We start from the raw sequence: 24,199 nt of genomic DNA on the forward strand, positions 1-24,199 counted from the left end.
CTGGCTATAAGGTGAATGCACCAATTTGTAAGTCGCTCTGGATAAGAGCGTCTGCTAAATGACGTAAATGTAAATGTGAATGTAAAGTGGCTGCTAAGTGACATAATGGAGGACCATGTCCATGTTATTATATTTCTATGCCGGTCGGAATGTAAATTTACTTCCTGAATTGAAACATTCATGTATAGAAGAAGATAAAACATTTATTGACTGAATTTAAATGGAATTTCAGTTGATACAAATGGCATTGATTTTAAAGCTGTTCTATACATTCTACATATCTATGCATATATATATATATATATATATACACAAGTTCATTCTACAGTACCAATCAAAGGTTTGGACACACCTACCTACCCAGGGTTTTACTTTACTTTTACAATTTTCTACATTGTAGAATAATAGTGAAGCCATCAAAACTATGAAATAACACATATGGAATCATGTAGTAACCAAAAAAGTGTTAAACAAATCAAAATATATTTTAGATTTTTCAAAGTACCCACCGTTTGCTTTGATGACAACTTTGCACACTCTTGGCATTCTCTCAACCAGCTTAACCTGGAATGCTTTTCCAACAGTCTTGAAGGAGTTCCCACATATGCTGAGCACTTGTTGGCTGCTTTTCCTTCACTCTGCGGTCCAACTCATCCCACACCATCTCAATTGGGTTGAGGTCGGGGGATTGTGGAGGCCAGGTCATCTGATGCAGCACTCCATCACTCTCCTTCTTGGTCAAATAGCCTTACACAGCCTGGAGGTGTGTTGGGTCATTGTCCTGTTGAAAAACAAATGATAGTCCCACTATGCGCAAACCAGATGGGATGGCGTATCGCTGCAGAATGCTGTGGTAGCCATGCTGGTTAAGTGTGCCTTGAATTCTAAATAAATCACAGACAGTGTCACCAGCAAAGCACTCCCACACCATCACACCTCCTCCATGCTTTATGGTGGGAACCACACATGCGGAGATCATCCGTTCACCTGCTCTGCGTCTCACAAAGACACGGCGGTTGGAATCAAAAATCTCACATTTGGACTCATCAGACCAAAGGACAGATTTCCACCGGTCTAATGTCCATTGCTCATATTTCTTGGCCCAAGCAAGTCTCTTCTTCTTATTGGTGTCCTTTAGTAGTGGTTTCTTTGCAGCAATTTGACCATGAGGCCTGATTCACGCAGTCTCCTCTGAACAGTTGATGTTGAGATGTGTCTGTTACTTGAACTCTGTGAAGCATTTATTTGGGCTGCAATTTCTGAGGCTGGTGACTCTAATGAACTTATTCTCTGCAGCAGAGGTAACTCTGGATCTTCCTTTCCTGTGGTGGTCCTAATGGAAGCGAGTTTCATCATAGCGCTTGATGGTTCTTGAGACTGCCTTGAAGAAACTTTCAAAGTTCTTGAACTTTTCCGGACTGACTGACCTTCATGTCTTAAAGTAATGATGGACTGTCGTTTCTCTTTGCTTATTTGAGCTGTTCTTGCCATAATATGGACTTACAGGCTAGGATATTGATGTATCGGTTTTTGTTCTTGTTGTCTGGATGGTTGGAGCCGTCTGTGGTGATACCCAGGTCCACCCAGGAGGGGTTCAAGTGTGCAGGCATTTTGCTAAATGTTCTATTGAAAGTGACAATGTTGAGGTTGAGTGCTGGTAGAAATCCAACCTGAAATGTAAAAAAGTTCTCATTGTCTACACTGTTCACAGTCGTGGTGGATGCTGTTCCAAGTTTAAGAGTAGATTAGGTTTTTAAAGCGCTGGAACCATTCAACGTATGAACAAACATGTCTGGAACTCACCGGGTATTCAAGAGAAGAGGACTTGGTCTTTTACCAAATAGGGCTATCTTCTGTATACCACCCCTACCTTTTCACAACACAACTAATTGGCTCAAACACATTAAGAAGGAAAGAAATTCCACAAATTAACTTTTAACAAGGCACACCTGTTAATTGAAATGCATTCCAAGTGACTACCTCATGAAGCTGGTTGGGAGAATGCTAAGAGTGTGCAAAGCTGTCATCAAGGCAAAGAGTGGCTACTTTGAAGAATCTCAAATATAAAATATATTTTGATTTGTTTAACACTTTTTTGGTTACTACATGATTCCATATGTGTTATTTCATAGTTTTGATGTCTTCACTATTATTCTACAATGTAGAAAATAGTAAAAATAATGAAAAACCCTGGAATGAGTAGGTATGTCCAAACTTTTGACTGGTACTATATATCTATGGCCTCCTACCTGCAGTGCACTACGATAGGCCCCATGTCATCTGTCCTGGCTTTGGAGGACTTCTGGACAAAGGTGAGCACGGGCAGAGTGTACTCCGGCACGCCCATGTCTGGCCACTGAGTGTAGTGGTACTGGGTCACGGTCCGCTCGTTAATCCGCCCCTTCAGAGAAACCTGGGAGTTGGTGGGAGGAAAAAGGAAGTGGTAAGCAGGATCAGACACAAAATGGCTGTCAATGTGACACTTGGGATTCGTAGTTCCATAAGAAATGTTCAGAAGTAGTAATGAGGCAGCGCTTCAACTAACTTGCAGGGGAGGTGCAACCGAAGTAGATGATACAGTGAGGAAGTAGAGGTGAAACTATTAGGAGGTAAATGTGATGTAAATAGTGTGACCTCCGACCTTTTTGACCTTGGTGTTCCTGATGGTGAAGGTTCTCTGGGTGTAGTGGGCCAGAACCTTACTGCTCTTCACCGTCACCAGGAAACCACCGTACTCTTCCTGGCTCTCCAGGGGCCAGTACTGGTCGCACTTCCTCTGACATACACGACCAAACATTTTTGAATACTTTCACGAATAAGCATTAATAAACTATTTATGAACTATTACTAAATATGTTCAAGCATTACAACATTACAATCCTTCAGCATTTATAGCATGTATAAGCCGTTATAATGGCCCTGCTTTCTCACCCGTCCCTTCTCCACCAGGTTGGTAATCATGATGATGACGCCCACGTTCTGTTCCCACACCATCCTCCAGAAGGCCTCAGTGCTGGACTTGAGAGGGCCCTGGGCTGCAATGTAGGCCTTGGACGTGTTGAAACCCTGTGGAGGGGAGGGAGGGGTGGAGGGGAGGGAGGGGTGGAGGGAGGGAGGGAGGGAGGGAGGGAGGGAGGGAAAGAAAAATGAAGAGTGAACAACAGATATATATATCAACAAGACATTTGCCCTCATAACAAATCAAATCAAATTGTATTTGTCACTTGCTTCGTAAAACAACAGGTGTAGACTAACAGTGAAATGCTTACTTACAGGTCCTTTTCCACTATTGTGCACAGAGAGAAATGCAAGAGAATTGCTTACGTCAATGTAGTTTGCGTTAATGTAATCTCCACTCTTCCCATCTTTGTCAGCTTGGGTTGAGAGCCTTACTCGGCTGTGGTCATCTAGGAGTAGATGAGGAAAGATAAGCTGGGTGCATTCAAGAATGTATGTGTGTGTACATGTGTTTGAAGGTGCATGTTTGACTTACAGGCCAGGATATTGATGTATCGGTTCTTGTTCTTGTTGTCTGGATGGTTGGAGCCGTCTGTGGTGATACCCAGGTCCACCGTGCACGCCTGCACCTCCTAAAAAAACACGTGACCTTAAATCCCACCATCCTCTTACCACGCAGTCAAACATAAATGTGTCATCATGCACGACAAAAACGTCAACATGGGCAGCTGGAAATGTGGCGAACATCTACACGCGACTACTACAGAAAAAAAGAAAATCAAATGAAAAAAAGGGAGATATAGCTTACCTCGTAACACTCTTTCAATATCTAACGGGGAGGGGGGAATGCAAAAAGCACAGCAATGAAATTTCATGACACATAGTTAGCAAAAAACGTGCAAATAAATAACAAGAAAACGGTTTATGGGCAAATCTCAAATCTCACTGTTTATGCGAGCAACAGGATTTAGTCCATGTACCATGTTAATGTCCTTAGCTTTAACTTACAAACCTATGTTTTTGTTATTGACAACATTTACACATGTATGCATTTACACAGTACTGATAAAATGCCAAGCTGGGATTTATATGGTAAGCAATGGTAAATATGTAGTTTAACATGAGCAATCACTGCATTTTATTGAACCCTTATTTTACCAGGTACGTTGACTGAGAACACATTCTCATTTACAGCAACGACCTGCGGAATAGTTACAGGGGGAGGAGAGGGGATGAATGAGCCATTAGGAAACTGGGGATGATTAGGTGGTATGAGGGCCAGATTGGGAATTTAGCCACGGCACCGGAGTTAACACCCCTACTCATACGATAAGTGCCATGGAATCTTTAGTGACCAAAGAGTCAGGACACCCGTTTAACGTCCCATCTGAAAGACAGCACCCTACACAGGGCAATGTCCCCAATCACTGCCCTGAGGCATTAGGATATTATTTTTTAAACCAGAGAAAAGAGTGTCTCCTACTGGCCCTCCAACACCACTTCCAGCAGCATCTGGTCTCCCATCCAGGGACCGACCCTGCTTAGCTTCAGAGGGAAGCTAGCAGTGGGATGCAGGGTGGTATGCTACTGGCCCTCCAACACCACTTCCAGCAGCATCTGGTCTCCCATCCAGGGACCGACCCTGCTTAGCTTCAGAGGGAAGCTGGCAGTGGGATGCAGGGTGGTATGCTACTGGCCCTCCAACACCACTTCCAGCAGCATCTGGTCTCCCATCCAGGGACCGACCCTGCTTAGCTTCAGAGGGAAGCTAGCAGTGGGATGCAGGGTGGTATGCTACTGGCCCTCCAACACCACTTCCAGCAGCATCTGGTCTCCCATCCAGGGACCGACCCTGCTTAGCTTCAGAGGGAAGCTAGCAGTGGGATGCAGGGTGGTATGCTACTGGCCCTCCAACACCACTTCCAGCAGCATCTGGTCTCCCATCCAGGGACCGACCCTGCTTAGCTTCAGAGGGAAGCTAGCAGTGGGATGCAGGGTGGTATGCTACTGGCCCTCCAACACCACTTCCAGCAGCATCTGGTCTCCCATCCAGGGACCGACCCTGCTTAGCTTCAGAGGGAAGCTAGCAGTGGGATGCAGGGTGGTATGCTACTGGCCCTCCAACACCACTTCCAGCAGCATCTGGTCTCCCATCCAGGGACCGACCCTGCTTAGCTTCAGAGGGAAGCTAGCAGTGGGATGCAGGGTGGTATGCTACTGGCCCTCCAACACCACTTCCAGCAGCATCTGGTCTCCCATCCAGGGACCGACCCTGCTTAGCTTCAGAGGGAAGCTAGCAGTGGGATGCAGGGTGGTATGCTACTGGCCCTCCAACACCACTTCCAGCAGCATCTGGTCTCCCATCCAGGGACCGACCCTGCTTAGCTTCAGAGGGAAGCTAGCAGTGGGATGCAGGGTGGTATGCTACTGGCCCTCCAACACCACTTCCAGCAGCATCTGGTCTCCCATCCAGGGACCGACCCTGCTTAGCTTCAGAGGGAAGCTAGCAGTGGGATGCAGGGTGGTATGCTACTGGCCCTCCAACACCACTTCCAGCAGCATCTGGTCTCCCATCCAGGGACCGACCCTGCTTAGCTTCAGAGGGAAGCTAGCAGTGGGATGCAGGGTGGTATGCTACTGGCCCTCCAACACCACTTCCAGCAGCATCTGGTCTCCCATCCAGGGACCGACCCTGCTTAGCTTCAGAGGGAAGCTAGCAGTGGGATGCAGGGTGGTATGCTACTGGCCCTCCAACACCACTTCCAGCAGCATCTGGTCTCCCATCCAGGGACCGACCCTGCTTAGCTTCAGAGGGAAGCTAGCAGTGGGATGCAGGGTGGTATGCTACTGGCCCTCCAACACCACTTCCAGCAGCATCTGGTCTCCCATCCAGGGACCGACCCTGCTTAGCTTCAGAGGGAAGCTAGCAGTGGGATGCAGGGTGGTATGCTACTGGCATTGAATATGATATATTTGTAAGTCTCAGTGGTAAGGACAATAGACATGACTCCTCAGATGAATCTGGGCCAGAGACATACAATAGCATGTAGCATGAGGCAGAGAGAGAGTGTGAGTTTGAATGGCCATCACAGTGCAAAGCCTCCCACAAGTCTTCTGCATGCTGACCTTAAAATAATGACAGCCACCGTGTAACATCGCAGATGACACATAACAGTTTCGCAAGAAGGCTACATACAGAAAAGCTAAATTAAAGACAGACAGTTGTAAAATTAAAACATGCTGCCAAGTAATACTAGTCATTTGTTGTCATCAACCATATCCTGTGAGAGAACTGAAGCAGAATTTGACAGCACACCTCAAACTCTCTGGAGAATGCGTTGGTGTCGTGGAGCTCTGTCACGTGCTCGACAAACTGCTTCACCGGAAGGGCTTCATGTTCATCTAAAGGCAGAGAGAAAAGGTTATTGATATCATCAACAAAACTATTTTATCAGAACAAAAGCTTGAAACTTCCTACTCTGGCAGAAGCAGATGTTGAGTAAGGTAGAGTTAATGAAAGAGCTAGGCTTGGTGAAGAGGGAAGGACAGATGGAAAGAACACCTGTCCATATGTCTCTGTGCTTGTTAACACTTTTATCTTACGCCAACTCTAATGAATTCTAGTTGACCCCATGGAAAAGGTGTGTGTGTGTGTGTGTGTGTGTGTGTTTGTGAAAGTGTGTACGGCCAAGATTCAATCAGATCAAATCAAATCAAATGTTATTTGCCACATGCGCCGAATACAATAGGTGTAGACATTACAGTGAAATGCTTACTTACAAGCTCATAACCAACAATGCAGTTTAAGAATAATATATTTTTTTTAATAGTCTGGGTAGCCATGATTAGCTGTTCAGGAGTCTTATGGCTTGGGGGTAGAAGCTGTTAAGAAGCCTTTTGGACCTAGACTTGGCGCTCCGGTACAGCTTGCCGTGTAGTAGCAGAGAGAACAGTCTATGACTAGGGTGGCTGGAGTCTTTGATAATTTTTAGGGCCTTCCTCTGACACCGCCTGGTATAGAGGTCCTGGATGGCAGGAAGCTTGGCCCCAGTGATGTACTGGGCCATACGCACTACCCTCTGTTGTGCCTTGTGGTCGGAGGCCGAGCAGTTGCCATACCAGGCGGTGATGCAACCAGTCAGGATGCTCTTGATGGTGCAGCTGTATAACTTTTTGAGGATCTGAGGACCCATGCCAAATATTTTCAGTCTCCTGAGGGGGAATAGGCTTTGTCATGCCCTCTTCACGACTGTCTTGGTGTGTTTGGACCATGATAGTTTGTTGGTGATGTGGACACCAAGGAACTTGAAGCTCTCAACCTGTTCCACTACAGCCCCGTTGATGAGAATGGGGGCATGCTCAGTCCTCTTTTTTTCCCTGTAGTCCACAATCATCTCCTTTGTCTTGAGCACGTTGAGGGAGAGGTTGTTGTCCTGGCACCACACGGCCAGGTCTCTGACCTCCTCCCTATAGGCTGTCTCATCATTGTCGGTGATCAGGCCTACCACTGTTGTGTCGTCGGCAAACTTAATGATGGTGTTGGAGTCGTGCCTGGCCATGCAGTCATGGGTGAACAGGTCAAGCGTTAACCGGCGATAGCCGACACCCACATAGCTGATGTTTTGGTGGTGTCGGAGGTGTAACTGCGTTGGAGCTGTCAAATCAGTGAGCAGCTGCTCTTGATCATTGTCACGAAGCCACACCCGTCCCACTCATGTTAGAAGTTCAGAACGAGAAAGTGTAGGCTATATAGAAATAATGACGCTCAAATTGAATATCATTAAACAAAATAAAATACGATTTCTATCATCCTAATGGAGGTGTAGATTACATCTCACATTCTAGTGTTCCAACTTGTAAACAAGGCTGCATGGGATTTCTCTTAATGCGACTCCGTGCAGCCAATGGCAATGTCCGCTTACGGTATAATGCCAGGAGCTCTAACCCAGTTCCACCTCCGACACCGCCAAAACAACTGCTATGCGGATGTCGGATCAATCGGATCTGATTGAATAGAGCCCTTTGTCTCATAGAATGGTTACCTGTAGCTGTATGCATGGGTATGGGTGAAACAGATATGACTCTGGGTGATGTGTTGTCCTCTATGTAGAAATGGGCAATCTGGAAACACTTCCTGTGGAAACAAATGTACGATGATACAAGTTAATCAACAATACACTTGTATAACAGCAGGTGTTGCCAGTTTCTTCTGTCTTCGTGACATATTGCCTTTGCTATTATACTTCTGGTACAAAAAAGATATTGCTTTTTTCCATCTAACACAAATGAGGGATTTGTATGCGTTGTTCTCATTTGGTGAAAAATGTGTGTTGAAAATTCTGTGACAAAAACACATAATAATATTTGAGTAATGCTTGTGTAAATGTAATAAAAACAACTGTAGATATATTTTTAAGATGTAAAGAAATACAACGGAGATAAGAAAGGCCTAAAAATGCTTTTGTTGTTGTTTTTGAACATACAAAGTCAACCACCAATGTTGGAGAACATGGTAATCTGTCCGCAACACAGGAAAAAAGATGTTCCTTCTAATTCGGGAAAGGTTTTTAACAGGAACACCACTGCATGTCTTTCTGATGAACCTGTGCTCAGCTACCCAAAAATGGACATCACCTCACAGATTACTCAAAAAAAAACAGCAAAGAGATGTCCCCAGTAGATTACATGTGTGCGTTTCTAAAAGACGTCCCCACTTTGCTAACCCCAAGTGCACAGCTGTGGGGTGGCCAAATGAGCAGTGTCACCGGAGGAAGTACAAGGACGCGACACGGAGGGGATTACTGCAATTCAGCCTCGCGCCACTCATCTTACAAGACGCTGACACGAAGCCTTCATGTCAGACATAATGAGGCGCAGGCACTTTCCCCCCCTCCTACCCCACGCGAGGCCCTGTTCCCCCCTCCTACCCCACGCGAGGCCCTGTTCCCCCCTCCTACCCCACGCGAGGCCCTGTTCCCCCCTCCTACCCCACGCGAGGCCCTGTTCCCTCCTCCTACCCCACGCGAGGCCCTGTTCCCCCCTCCTACCCCACGCGAGGCCCTGTTCCCCCCCCTCCTACCCCACCCGAGGCCCTGTTCCCCTCTCCTACCCCACCCGAGGCCCTGTTTCCCCCTCCTACCCCACCCTAGGCCCTGTTCCCCTCTCCTACCCCACCCGAGGCCCTGTTTCCCCCTCCTACCCCACCCTAGGCCCTGTTTCCCCCTCCTACCCCACCCTAGGCCCTGTTCCCCCCTCCTACCCCACCCTAGGCCCTGTTCCCCCTCCTACCCCACCCAAGGCCCTGTTCCCCCTCCTACCCCACCCAAGGCCCTGCTCCCCAACCACTGTACGACCCCGAGGCCCTGTTCCCCCCTCCTACCCCACCCAAGGCCCTGTTCCCCCTCCTACCCCACCCAAGGCCCTGTTCCCCAACCACTGTACGACCCCGAGGCCCTGTTCCCCCTCCTACCCCACCCAAGGCCCTGTTCCCCCTCCTACCCCACCCAAGGCCCTGTTCCCCAACCACTGTACGACCCCAAGGCCCTGTTCCCCCTCCTACCCCACGCGAGGCCCTGTTCCCCCCTCCTACCCCACCCAAGGCCCTGTTCCCCCTCTTACCCCACCCAAGGCCCTGTACCCCAACCACTGTACGACCCCGAGGCCCTGTTCCCCCCTCCAAGGCCCTGTACCCCAACCACTGTACGACCCCGAGGCCCTGTTCCCCCTCCTACCCCACCCAAGGCCCTGTTCCCCAACCACTGTACGACCCCGAGGCCCTGTTCCCCCTCCTACCCCACCCAAGGCCCTGTTCCCCAACCACTGTACGACCCTGAGCCCCAAGCTCAACGCTCTACACTCTGAGTGAGGAACATCTCTTAGCTTTAATCCCTCATCGGCACCAAGATTATTACAGGCTTAACATGAAAATACAATAACAGGGCAGAAAACATGAACAATATGTCACGTCTCCAGCCCAGTGGATGAGAAATGTACAGTCTTATGCAGCTAAAGTGTTTACATTTCTGATAACGTGTTCTTGATCGGATTGCCAATGTTGGTTATTTAACTGTCCAACCATTCAGTTTGCTGCCACAGTGAAAAGTAGTATTTTTCTATGATCTCACAGTATGGGCAAAATGTCTTTATAACTAGAGACGGGCAACTCTGAATGATGGCAGTTATGTGTAAGTGAATCTACCCAGACACATCAAAGCTAATGTGAAAAGCCAGACCTCAAACCGAAACCCTGTTGAAGATATTGGATGTGTCATGGGGAAGTGTGTGAGAGTGAGAAGGAGATTGGGCCCGTGTCAGAGGAGATTAGGTCTCTCAGTGAGACAGACAAATATGTGGTTCTTAAGGTCAACCTCGCTCCCCCTCTGCTACCCCCGCCTCGCTCCACCCGTGCCTCCTGATGTCTGGGGCGGCAGTGCCCCGTGTCTGGGGACGAAACAGACCCACTCCTCTGAGACAGATGAATAACAATATGACAGGTATCAGCCCTGCGGCAGTTCCACACAGCTGTCCCATAGGGAGGCAGAAGGCTTAATGGTGTCAGTATGTGTGTGGAGCCTATCAATGCAGAAAGAAAGCTGTTGTTCATGTAGCTTAGCTGTCAGATTAAACAGATGATGCGTGGGGTCAGGGGGAATCGATGGGAGAGGATTTCTCAACATCATCACCATAATATTCATCATCATTGGATCTAATCATTACGGATCTTATAATAATCATCATTATGGATATAATCCTCCTCCTCCACCTACTCCTCCTCTCCTCCACCACTTCTTCCTCCTCCTCCATCTCCACCTCCTCCAAACTCCTCCTCTCCTCCTCCACCTACTCCTCCATATCCACCTCCTCCACCTCCACCTCCTTCTCCTGCTCCTCCCTCTTACCTCCAGTAGACGAGGATTCCCAGCAGGACGATGAGTCCCAGGATGGTGAGGGTGGAGACCACTGCCAGAGGGACCACGGCCCTCCTCTCTCTCTCCCTGGCCAGACCCACCCTGGACTCATGGCTGCTGTTACTGGCCTCTGTAAGCGTTGGAGGGGGAAGAACAGATGAGGAGATATCTACTTTTGACTATTGAGAAACACAACACAACTCCCACAACATATCATTCACTCATTCAACTACAACACATTGACTGACAAACACTTCCAATAGTAAATCAATCCACATACTCATCCAACTTACCTTCCAGTTCTAATACATAGAGTAATATAGAGCCCCTCCTTGAACTACGTAACCTTGTTAACTTACATTTTAAACGCTACAGTAGACATTCGCTTTAACATCTTCATACCCATTCAGCTAACAAATCTAAACCTATGGCTACTTCTTTAACCCATATACAATGGCGACAACGATACGGATGAAAGTGAACACAAATGCTTTCACAAAGTTAACATGCACTACAGGTTAGTTCATGACAATGGCTCAAAGCTTGACGCACACAATGGCTTATATCTATGGGGCTCTCAATGAGCGGATACCATAAAAACCTATTGGCAAAACTACACTTCTATTGCAAAGGCTTGAATGCAGATGGACTTTCTATTAAATTAGTTTTCTTGTCTGGGGTCTGGATGTGGACAGATATATGGGATATTATACAGGATCTTCAAGGTCACCAATCACAAAAGATTTGGACAGGGGCCCTGAGACTGTCTCAATGATTTGTGAATTACATAGACTGTAAAAGGGGACATTAGACCTCTCGTGGTCTGCTAAGGCTAACTACATATCTGTTTCGGTGCGAGTTGGGATTGGGAAGAGATCTGCTGCCCTCTGCTGGAGATGAAGTGCTACACCCAATGGGGTTCTTCACATGATGTTACAATACACAATTGAGACAAAGGCATGTGCATGTGCATGTTAATGTTAATGGTTATAACACAAAACACGTAACAAAGAACACTGAAATTATGATGCCTGTGGACTTGATTGTGAAAATGTTATAGAAAGCAGAAAGGCCATGACGGTGAACACACACACACACACACACACACACAGGATTTGGTGGTGTGTTAGGTGATGTGTCTCCTAAATTCCAAAGTATTTCCTGTTGCATTGGCATCATGGGAGCTGTAGTTTTCCGCAATCCGACAGGCGCAGCACTGTGCCTTGCCTTGATGTACGAGGAGATGTTGCCCCCTTGTGGATGGTTCTTTACCTGCAACTGGCTCCTCCTCCTCAGAGTCTCTCTCTGTGCGCTCGGTGATAGTGATGTCTGAGGACGTCTCGTTGTCGTACAGGCTCTCACCCTGCCCCGAGCCACTCTCCACCTCCCCACCTAGCGACCAGGGCGCCGCCGCGGTTACCCCAGAAACTGTCGGCGTGCTCCCCGCTGTATCCATGGTGACGGCACTGCCGCTCTCGCTCTCAAAGTAGAACGACAAGGAGCGTTCTTCTGTGTCGATGTTGGGAGAGGCGGTGGCTTCAGAGGTGAGTGAGGGGGTGAAGGTGGGGATGTAAGGGAGGGCGCCCTCCCCCGAGGCTGAACTCTGAACCTTGTCCCACTCCTCATCTAGCTCCTCTTGGGCTTCTCCCGACAGGTTCGAGCCAGAGGCACTACTGTCTACCGTCTGCAGGTCAGGGAGGAGGGTGGGGGTGAGGGGGGAGGCTGTGGAGGAGGAGGATGGGGCCAAGGTTCGGCGGTCCTCGGAGCCGGACGGTGTGGCTGTAACAGAAACGAGCAGGTCACTATGGGAACCGGAGAGAGGAGGATGAGGAGGAACAGGGGAAGAGGAGGAGGAGGAGGAGGAGAGAGGCTGACCTCCAGACGGGTTGGTGAAGCCCGCCATAGATGAATGGAGGAGATGGTCTAAGTCACTACCGGAGGAGTAGAGCGCTAGACTAGCCGCCCCCCAGTCAGACGTGGGAAGGGGGAGGTGAGGAGAGGCATGCAACCAGGAGGAGGACGAGAAGCCATCCAGAGAGCAGGTACACAACGACTCCACGCCATCGCTAGCTACCGTGAACCCAACCTCACCACCACCACCACCGACGACACCCTCCAGACAAGACTCTACTACACGGCCTGTAGCGTAACTAGAGTCCCCCAGCCCGCCAGATACAGAGCCAGTGAGGCCCGGGGTGGCCCCGGACAGAGAGAAGTCACTAGAGAGGAGAAGAGAAGGCTGCAGGGAGAGAGAGGTTGCAGGGAGAGGTCTGAAGGCTAGCTTAGACAGGTCCCGCTCAGTGGGAGAGTCAGGTAAGGTTTGAAGGGGGTGAGTGTCACTAAACATTGGGGGGTCACCCGAGGCCACGGACGAAGAACCAGACGACACATCACCATCACCACTATCATCATCACCAACACCACGAGAGACGACTGTCTCCCAACCAGACAGGGGGTGTGAGGGGTGAGGGAGGAGAGACAGGGTGGGGGAGGTAGTGAGGTATGAGTCACCACTAGACAACAGTGCTGTAGCAGCATGCAGGGAGTCCCGCCTGCTCACAGACGACAGGGGTCTAGACGAGGGAGGGGCATGCAGGCAGGCGGTGGGGTCGTTGCTAGGGGTGGAGCCGGGGTTTCCAGGGGTCGACGTGTCACACACAGGGAGGGTGGAGGGAAGGATCTCACCGTTGAACACCGGCTGTGTGGTCTGCGAGAGTACCCCGCCGAAGGAGGAGGCAGTGGATGAAAACAAGGGCATGCTGGGACTTGTAGGCCGTGGTGGTTCTCCCTGAGAGAGGAAGGGGGCGGAAGTGGCCACGTTCCGGCTTTCCGGGAGAGGGGTAGCCATGGAAACACCGCTGCCTTTGCCGCTTGGGACGGTCACAGGACGCGCCACCCCTCTGCCCTTCTCCGTCCTGGTTAACGAAGTGGTGATGTCATCAGTGCGTGATGGCAGAGTGGTCGCTGTAGTGGTATACTTCTGGGTTCTCCCCCTGCCTCTGCTGCCTGCCGAGACGGCCCCCTCTGGTGCTCTGGTTGTGGTGTAGTACCTCTCACTCGGCTCCGTGGACGTCTGCGCTCGGTTGGGTTGAGTGGTCCTGGATGGAGTGCCTGGTGTGGTGGTTCTCCTCTGGACAAAAGGGGTGGTGGTTCTGATACCAGGCAAGGGGAGGCTGGGTGGGCCAGTGGTTGTTGTGGGCCTGGTTCTCGTAGGGCTTTGGGTTGTCCAGTCCATGTCATTGTCCTGTTCTTCACCCGGTTCAGCCCACGGTCCATAGTCCTCCTGGTGGGGAAAAACAGTCACAGAGTGCATGGGAAAATACTGATGTCTTGTCATGAGACACTACTCCTCGTCCTATATCCTACATTTAAATGAATGGTTTTCTTGCAGTACGCTACCGACAGTATCACCACATTGCATTATGGAATAAGCTAAATGTATGCAATATTATACTTACTTCCTCTTCAAATTCATTAGAATTTGGATAAGGGGTGGCCTCTGAAAAGAATCACAGATGAGAGCGTTAGATGATTTTGCACATAATAATGTCCCTTCCCTATGAGCAAAGGACGTTGAAAAGACGTTACTGTACAGACGTAGGATCTTAATTTGAGCCAGTTTGCTACAGCAGGGAAATAATCATGCAGCAACAGGAAATGTGAATTATTATGTGGATTATAATTAATGGACATTTTTGTTGGGGTTGATACATTTTTCATAAGGGAAAATCAAGTCTGAAATGCCAAACTTGTGGAAATTACAAACGTCTGAATCCTTTTTAAACCCCAATAAACTTCAAATTTTAAAAAATCCTGCATCGCAGGAAAGTTCTCCTGCAACAGGGTGATCAAATTAAGATCATACATCTGTAAACATGTTCATATGAATATCAAAGACGGTATGACAATCAAAGAAAACAGCCTAGACATTGTTTTGTGTGATTTGTTTTTCTTCAATTTAGTTACAATATTGACAATTACTAGCAATGGCATTATAATCTATTATATTGGTCCCATTGACAAACCCAACGATGTTGTAACAGACAAGCACTTTACTTGAAATGTACATTAAAACGTGACTGAGAAAATATCTATAGGGAAAGCTATCGGACAAAAACTCACACACACAAACATTGTGAGACAATACGTGAAAACCATTCTGTTTCTGATGAAAAACGTAATTTTAATTCACAGATTGGTCTTCAGGTCCAGGATAGAGGCTTGACAAAATCTCTTCAGAAGCTTGATATCCATTAAGGTCACATCTTTCAATGGGTGCACAGTATATGAAGTGGAAAATTATTCGATATATTATTAACCTATATTAGAAATCTTTGAGAATATGTTGCTGTTGGTGTAGACACCAGGTTAGATAATGACAGGAGGGAGATGTTTGGTTATATTGGGTAGAACTTCCGGGTCAGCACAAACTGAGTGTTACCACACACACACACACATCCTCTTACCTTGATGGGACTAAATTACACATCATGGAGGCCTCAGGCCTGATCAGAATGGGTTTTGAAGAATGAGGTGGGTTTTTAAAGAGTTAAGTGGAGAGGGAAGGAATTAATGAATGAGTGCACAACCAGGGCTCACAAATGAGTTGTTTTATCACCACAATTGTCACAGGACATTCGGTCGCACAATTGTATCAAGTCATTTGGATGAGTGTGTACAATTCATGCACATTGAAATATGATGCAGAGGATTTTTAGCAAGCAAAAATTAGTTTATTATCAACTTCAGTAGATACAGAGTTCCCATCATTTCATACAAATGCTGCACATAAGCAAACATTCTCTCACTGTGACCGGAGGAAATGATGCCATTGTAAAACAAAAAGGGCTGTTTTTTTGTCTTTTATGTGACATAGGACACATGGAATAACCTTTGACCTCAACCAAACAGATTGAGGGGGGCATTCCTCGCCTTAGAAATATAGAAAAGCACATTTGAAATAAGTACATAGACAGAAGAGCACATGAAAAACCGAAGCTTTCAGCAGAGACAGAACACACTACAAACACCAGTAGAACATAGAGGAACTGGGTGTATGTTAAAAGGAACAGGACTAGACAGAAAGAAGACAGAGAGTGGATGGCATACAGGGAGCACGGCCATGATGGCTGGGGAAACAGAAGTGTTTCTGGAAACCTGTTACAGTTCGGTAGGTGTGACATATGTGGAACGTGTGGACACCAATCAGAATTTCAGAAACCACGACAGAACTAGATCTTAACTTCCTCCGAATTTCCCAACACAATCCATTAATGCCTAATTTAGTCTATCTGATAAGCCTTCACAACATCTTATTTGCAAACTGACTGACTAGCTACACTAGTGGTAAGTGTGACTGCTGTTAAGACCTACCATTCAAGAGACACAATAAAGGGAACTGGTTTGCAAATGATCAACCATCTAGGTTTGGTCTCTACTCTCCATGTCATCAGAACGCTACGTACGGTCTGTGTAGAGGTATTGGCGGTCGGTCTTACCGGGGTCGTCGATGGGCATTTCGACGATCAGCTGCTCGCTCACGCGGCCGTACAGACCGTTGGTGCATACGGCCACCACCTGCACCACATAGCTAGTGTTTGCTATCAGGTCCTGCAGCATGGCCCCCTGGGGAACAACAGGGAGAGGTGAGTACAGGGGGTTTAGGGTGATGGTGGAGGTGGTGGTGAAGGAGAAGGTGGTGGTGGTGGTGGTGGAGGAGAAGGTCGTGGTGATGGAGGAGGTGGAGGTGGTGGTGGTGGAGGAGGTGAAGGTGGTGGAGGTGGTGTTGTGGGGGGGTTATAGCATTATAGCATCTGTTCTTGCATTCAATCACACTATGGTTCTTTAGTTTCTTTGTTTGTTCATTCATTCCTTCATTAATTTATTAATTCATGCAAACCTTCTGAAATGTGATTGACTGGGTTTGTTAGTCCACTGAATTATAGTTAGCGAGTGTTAGTTCACCACCACCACTACATAAAGGATGCTCACCACATCCTGGTCTCCGTCAGTCAAGTACTCGAAGGCCGCAGAGTCCTCTCCCTGAGCCAGCCTGTAGGTGACTGAGTACTTCTCTATCCCGGCGTCGTACACCGCCCTCGGCCGCTCCCACATCACCAGCAGGCTGGTCAGGTTATGGGGGTCCGCCTGCACGTTCTCCGGCTCTGAACTGCAGACTGACAGAGAAAGAAGGGAGAGAGCAAGAGAGAGAGAGAGAGCAAGAGAGAGAGCAAGAGAGAGAGAGAGAGAGAGAGAGAGAAATAGACCGCGAGAGAGACAGAAAGGGAGAGATAGAGAAGTAAAAAATTAATTTTGATTAATAAGAATCAAATATAAGAGAATCAGCCTCAACTGGGTATTTGTCCTTCCTTATTGGTCCCAGTTAAGAGGGGTAACACCCATGCTTCACAACACCTATGTGTCACCATCACTGATTAGCGCTCCGGTACTAATGCAGATCACAGACCCACAGAGACCCTGGGATTAATACAGATTACGGGAGTAAAGAGAGATTAAAATCAATCAATCAATCAATGAGACAATGGCCAGGTACAATAACTAAACTGTTCACACATTTCCTACATCCTAAAATCTGCACTTCAGTTTACCTACTGATTTCTCCTCTTGCCCAGGGGGGGTGGGGTGGTGAATACATTCATTTCATGTGTTTAATGATGGTGAGGGATTTCAGAAAGAGACTCACAGTTGTACAAATCCCCTTTTCAACACAAGAGGGCAGAGAAAAGCAAAGAAACAGCAGTCTTTTCCTAACCACTCGCAAAACAAATCACAACAAAAGCACGAAAATACTTGTTATTTCTATTTTGTTGTGATGTGCATCTCCCTCTGGTACACAAATGGTATGTCCAATAACAACAGGGAAGCAAGACACATTTCACACCTATTCATGTACATTATAGCATATTCAATGCACTCTATCCATTTTTCAAAGTCATTTGAAAAGTCCTCTGTGAAAGTGAGAAGGCAGCCACAGACTCTGAGCAGGTAACCTAGCAACACCTAATTACCACCTGGTCTAAAAGAACTGAGAGACTAATATCAATGCTAACATGACAGAGAGAGTGAGACTGTCCCTGGCCTAGTGTATTAGCCTGGTGCCTAAGCATCCACAACAATTACATTCTCCCTTTAAGGTTCACATTTATTTGGGTGCGGAGCTAACATGTTGGAGTGAACGCCTGTGTTTGAGAGAGGCTCCCGCAACTTTTTACGAAACAATCTAACTTAACCTACTTTACTGCACTTTTTACACCATAACTATCTTTTTAATACAATAGTGTAACTTTTTATGTCAACATGTCGAGTAATAGGCGACTAAAGGACAATAAATCCTCATCGGTGGCCTACTCCCCACCAAACAACGAGACAGCCATGGCAGAAGGCACATGTAATAACGTGACAACTTATTAATTAAACCGTTTCAGCAAGGGCTGCCGATTTAAGTTTTATTGTTGTTCCCGGACATGCAGGACGCTGACCCGGCCACTGGAGGGCGATCAGAGCTTTCATTTCACTTTCATTCTGGCTGGACGACTGACCTGTCGTTGGATTGTAGAGCGATGCCTGTTTGATTGGCTTGCCAGGTTTGATCATTGACACTTTCGGATGGATGTCCTTATATTCCCCAATTTTTGTTTGGTTTCGTTGTATATTTATTTCTCAATTTTTACTTATTATTATTATGATTATTATGACCTTTTATTGTTTGTGCAGGGGGCTTGTGGTCATGTTGGTTAAACAAATCAATTTTTATTTTTATTTTAGATTCTTCAAATAGCCACCCTTTGCCTTGATGACAGCTTTGCACACTCTTGGCATTCTCCCAACCAGCTTCACCTGGAATGCTTTTCCAACAGTCTTGAAGGAGTTCCAACATATGCTGAGCACTGCTTTTCCTTCACTCTGCCGTCCGACTCATCCCAAACCATCTCAATTGGGTTGAGGTCGGGGGATTGTGGAGGCCAGGTCATCTGATGCAGCACTCTATCACTCTACTTCTTGGTAAAATAGACCTTACACAGCCTGGAGGTGTGTTGGGTCATTGTCCTGTTGAAAAACAAATGATAGTCCCACTAAGCCCAAACCAGTTGGGATGCCGTATCGCTGCAGAATGCTGTGGTAGCCATGCTGGTTAAGTATGCCTTGAATTCTAAATAAATCACAGACAGTGTCACCAGCAAAGCACCCCCACACCATAACACCTCCTCCTCCATGCTTTACGGTGGGAACTACACATGCGGAGATCATCCGTTCACCCACACCGCGTCTCACAAGGACACGCCGGTTTGAACCAAAAATCTCCAATTGGACTCCAGACCAAAGGACACATTTCCACCGGTCTAATGTCAATTGTTCATGTTTCTTGGCCCCAAGCAAGTCTCTTCTTCTTATTGGTGTCCTTTAGTAGTGGTTTCTTTGCAGCAATTCGACCATGAAGGCCTGTGTCACACAGTCCCCTCTGAACAGTTGATGTTGAGATGTGTCTGTTACTTGAACTCTGTGAAGCATTTATTTGGGGAGCAATTTCTGAGGCTGGTAACTCTAATGAACTTATCCTCTGCAACAGAGGTAAATCTGGGTCTTCCATTCCTGTGGCGGTCCTCATGAGAGCCATACTGCTTGAGTGTAAGTGCTACATATGCTGCTCTTGATGGTTTGGTGCGCTTTCATACCTTTTTATTGAGTTGCACGTTACGCAGGCCACCATAGGAACTACAAACGAGAGGAGGGCGGGGCTTGAATTTACTTCCTGGAATGTCAACGGTTTAAATGAACCAATCAAGAGAGGGAAGGTCCTAGCCCACTTGAAATCACTCTTGTCTGATATTATATTTTTGCAAGAAACCCATCTGAAAAACAATTCTCATAGCAGACTTAAATGTAGGTGGGTGGGTCAAGTGTATCATTCTAGCTTCTCCACCAAAACGAGAAGCACAGTGATTCTGGTATGGAAAGGAATCCCCTTTCTACATAAAACCACTATTGCGGATAAAGAGGGTCGCTATGTGATCGTAATAGGAGAGATCCATTCTACTTCTGTAACTCTGCTGAATATCTATGGGCCAAACATTGATAACCCCACCTTTTTCAAAAGAGTCCTTGCCCTGATTCCAGATATCGCCCATACTAACCTGGTCATTGGGGGGAACCTTAACTGTGTGCTAGACCAATATTTGGATAGATCCTCTACCCGGCATAGCTCTACCCCCTATTCAAGCAAATTCTTGAATACCTACATACATTTTTTTAACTTATTTGATATTTGGAGGATCTCCAACCCTACGGGTAGGGAATACTCCTTTCACTCTCATGTTCACAGTGTTTATATCCGAATGGACTACTTTTTGGTTGATGCTAAATTACTCCCTTATACCTGTAATGTGAGGTATCATGATATTATAACCTCTGACCACAGTTCACTCACCTTTTCCCTGAGATTGGGTGACATCGTATCAAGCGAGAGGGTCTGGAGTTTTAATCCTCAGCTTCTCACAGAACCGACATTCTGTGAACATCTTGAAGACCAAATTACATTTTTCTTTGATACCAACGACAACACAGACTTCCCCAGCAGTGTTGTGGGAAACACTGAAGGCTTATTTGAAAGGCTGTATCATCAGGAGAAGGCAAAGCAGAGAAACATTTGTAGAATTGGAGGGACAAATTCACTTACTGGATAGGGAGAATGCTAGTCATCCATCTATGGAGAAAAATAAAAAAATTACTGCTTTAAAATTTGAATATAAATCGGATTCTCTCAGCTAAAATTGCAAAATCTTTTCTCGATGCCAAACAAAAATATTTTCAGTTTGGTGACAAACCACACAAATTACTTGTCAGCCAACTTCGAAAAACTGAGAGTGACCGAATGATTCACAAAGTTAAATCTGCAATTGGGGAGTTACTCTCTTCCCCCAAGGACATCAATGACAGATTCCGTCAGTTTTACGAGACTCTATATAAATATCTTAGCAAAAACTCTGGCTAACAGGCTTAGCACGTTAGTGGGCAAATTGGTCCATTCGGACCAGACCGGTTTTGTCCCTAACAGAAACTCATTCTTCAATCTCAGGCGCCTCTTCAACATTATGTATTCTCAGAGGTTACCCAACGTGGACCTTGCCGTTATATCTCTTGACACCGAAAAGGCCTTTGACCATTCGCGCAAAACTGAAAGCGTGAACCACTGCATTTAACCATGGCAAGGTGACTGGGAATATGGCAGAATACAAACAGTGTAGCTATTCACTCCGCAAGGCAATTAAACAGGCAAAACATCAGTATAGAGACAAAGTGGAGTCGCAATTCAACGGCTCAGACATGAGACGTATGTGGCAGGGTCTACAGACAATCACAGACTACAAAAGGAAAACCAGCCACGTCGCTGACACCGACGTCTTGCTTCCGGACAAGCTAAACACCTTCTTCGCCCGCTTTGAGGATAACACAGTGCCACCGACGCGGCCCACTACCAAGGACTGTGGGCTCTCCTTCTCCGTGGCCGACGTGAGTAAGACATTTAAGCATGTTAACCCCGGCCCCGACGGCATCCCTAGCCGCGTCCTCAGAGCATGCGCAGACCAGCTGGCTGGTGTGTTTACGGACATATTCAATCTGCTGTCCTCACATGCTTCAAGATGGCCACCATTGTTCCTGTACCCAAGAAAGCAAAGGTAACTGAACTAAATGACTATCGCCCCGTAGCACTCACCACTGTCATCATGAAGTGCTTTGAGAGACAAGTCAAGGATCATATCACCTCTACCTTACCTGTCACCCTAGACCCACTTCAATTTGCTTACCGCCCCAATAGATCCACAGACGATGCAAATCGCCATCACACTGCCCTATCCCATCTGGACAAGAGGAATACCTATGTAAGAATGCTGTTCATTGACTATAGCTCAGCATTCAAAACCATAGTACCCTCCAAGCTCATCATTAAGCTCGAGGCCCTGGGTCTGACCCCCACCCTGTGCAACTGGGTCCTGGACTTCCTGACGGGCCGCCCCCAGGTGGTGAAGGTAGAAAACAACACCTCCACTTCGCTGATCCTCAACACTGGGGCCCCACAAGGGTGCGTGCTCAGCCCCCTCCTTTACTCCCTGTACTACTACACAACAGTAGTAGGCTTGATTACCAACAATGACAAGACAGCCTATAGGGAGGAGGTGAGGGCTCTGGGAGTGTGGTGCCAGGAAAATAACCTCTCACTCAACGTCAACAAAACAAAGGTGATGATCGTGGACTTAAGGAAACAGCAGAGGGTGCACCCCCCTATCCACATCGACGGGACCGCAGTGGAGAAGGTAGAAAGCTTCAAGTTCCTTGGCGTACACATCACTGACAAACTGAATTGGTCCACCCACGCAGACAGTGTGGTGAAGAAGGCGCAACAGAGCCTCTTCAACCTCAGGAGGCTGAAGAAATTTGGCTTGGCACCTAAAACCCTCACAAACTTTTACAGATGCACAATTGAGAGCATCCTGTCGGGCTGTATCACCGCCTGGCACGGCAACTGCACCGCCCGCAACCGCAGGGCTCTCCAGATGGTGGTGCGGTCTGCCGAACGCATTACCGGGGGCAAACTACCCGCCCTCCAGGACACCTACAGCACCCGATGTCACAGGAAGGCCAAAAAGATCATCAAGGACATCAACCACCCGAGCCACTGCCTGTTCACCCTGCTATCATCCAGAAGGCGAGGTCAGTACAGGTGCATCAAAACTGGGACCGAGAGACTGAAAAACAGCTTCTATCTCAAGGCCATCTGACTGTTAAATAGCCATCACTAGCACATTAGAGGCTGCTGCTGCCTATAGAAATCACTGGCCACTTTAAGAAATGGAACACTAGTCACTTTAATAAGTTTACATATCTTGCATTACTCATCTCATATGTATATACTATATTCTATAATATTCTACTGTATCTTAGTCCATGCCGCTCTGTCATTGCTCATCCATATATGTATATATTCTTAATTCCATTCCTTACTTAGATTTGTGTGCATTGGGTATATGTTGTGACATTGTTAGATATTACTTGTTAGATATTACTGCACTGTCAGAGCTAGAAGCACAAGCATTTCGCTAAACCCGCAATAACATCTGCTAAACACGTGTATGTGACAAATAAAATGTGATTTGATTTGACCAAGTTGAGTGGTCCTATCTATTTAAGGACCTACAGAAATGTAATATTGGAGATGGGTTCATAAAATGGATCCAGTTTCTATATAGGAACCCCTGTGCGAGAATACTCACTAACCAATCATTGTCACCCCGATTTAACCTTTATAGAGGGACAAGGCAGGGTTGTGTGCTGTCGCCTTGATGGATGATGAAGGGGGGATTGATGGAGGGATGGATATGGGGGGGGGGGGGTGACATCTGCCTCTTTCTGTTTACCTGTTCTGGTTCTGTATATCTTATTTTGTATTATTTATTTTTGACCTATAACTCTGGGTCTTTTTGTATCTGTCTGCTCTTTTATGTGTATATAAGAATGGCATATTTGTCTTTTCTACAAAGTACTTATACACCATTCTTGTGTGTGTTCAATAAAAAAATATTTCAACGAGGTTAACATTTATTTTATTTATTTAACTAGGCAAGTCAGTTAAGAACAAATTCTTATTTACAATGACGGCCTACTTGTAAAGCCCCCCCCCCCCTGAAAGAGAGTCTGGGTATAATTAAGGAGGTACACACAAACATGCTGTCTGAATATTGAATGCCTGCCAGGCTTCCAGCATCCACATGCTAGTTAAAGACCTGATTATGTCGATAACACACACCAAACTACTGCAATCACTTCTTTAGTAGGGTGAGGGATGCCCAAAATAGGGCCCGGTAGTGGTGACAGGCAGGCAGGTTCACAGTTGGGTTACCAGTGCTTGCCTCATATATAACAAAATCCCCCTATGAAATTTTAACAGGCCACCTGTGTCAAAGATATTTTGTATGTTTGATATTGGCATGTTGCTATTTTCTGCTCAGAATGTAATATTCTATGCTCTGCTGCAATGAAAATGTAGGTATGCTAGCAGATACCCATAGATTTCCAGTCATTGCGCTAACGGCAGTTAGCATTGGCTCTCAAAACTACCTCTAACTTCCTTCATACTGGACACAGAGACATACAAATGGTATCCACAAGTTCATCTGACTCCCTTTAATACATATTTGCCTAACTGCCCTACATCTACCTTCACAGCAGACTTTTGTTCCAGCCCAGCATTAACATATCTGAATCTATTCATCACCTAATGAATCATCAAGACCATGAATAGTTGAATCAGGTGTTAGTAC

General features: G+C 46.8%; 1 protein-coding gene across 1 annotated transcript in view; it reads right to left on the bottom strand.

Annotated features, from left to right (window-relative positions):
* The window catches only part of LOC311148616 (receptor-type tyrosine-protein phosphatase zeta-like), a 115,947-nt gene that overhangs the window by 14,172 nt on the left and 77,576 nt on the right, over positions 1-24,199 (bottom strand). The window contains exons 9-21 of the mRNA XM_084185597.1: positions 16,857-17,041; positions 16,364-16,490; positions 14,324-14,364; positions 12,138-14,148; positions 10,857-10,995; positions 8,001-8,092; positions 6,275-6,360; positions 3,767-3,787; positions 3,494-3,590; positions 3,325-3,407; positions 2,932-3,066; positions 2,642-2,776; positions 2,250-2,413 (exon numbers count right to left, since the gene is read on the bottom strand). Of these exons, the coding sequence (XP_084041723.1) occupies positions 2,250-2,413; positions 2,642-2,776; positions 2,932-3,066; positions 3,325-3,407; positions 3,494-3,590; positions 3,767-3,787; positions 6,275-6,360; positions 8,001-8,092; positions 10,857-10,995; positions 12,138-14,148; positions 14,324-14,364; positions 16,364-16,490; positions 16,857-17,041 (3,316 nt within the window). The remainder of the gene's footprint in view (positions 1-2,249; positions 2,414-2,641; positions 2,777-2,931; positions 3,067-3,324; positions 3,408-3,493; positions 3,591-3,766; positions 3,788-6,274; positions 6,361-8,000; positions 8,093-10,856; positions 10,996-12,137; positions 14,149-14,323; positions 14,365-16,363; positions 16,491-16,856; positions 17,042-24,199) is intronic.

Source organism: Coregonus lavaretus (assembly GCF_964263955.1).
Source record: "Coregonus lavaretus genome assembly, chromosome: 21".
Classification (NCBI taxonomy): domain Eukaryota; kingdom Metazoa; phylum Chordata; class Actinopteri; order Salmoniformes; family Salmonidae; genus Coregonus; species Coregonus lavaretus.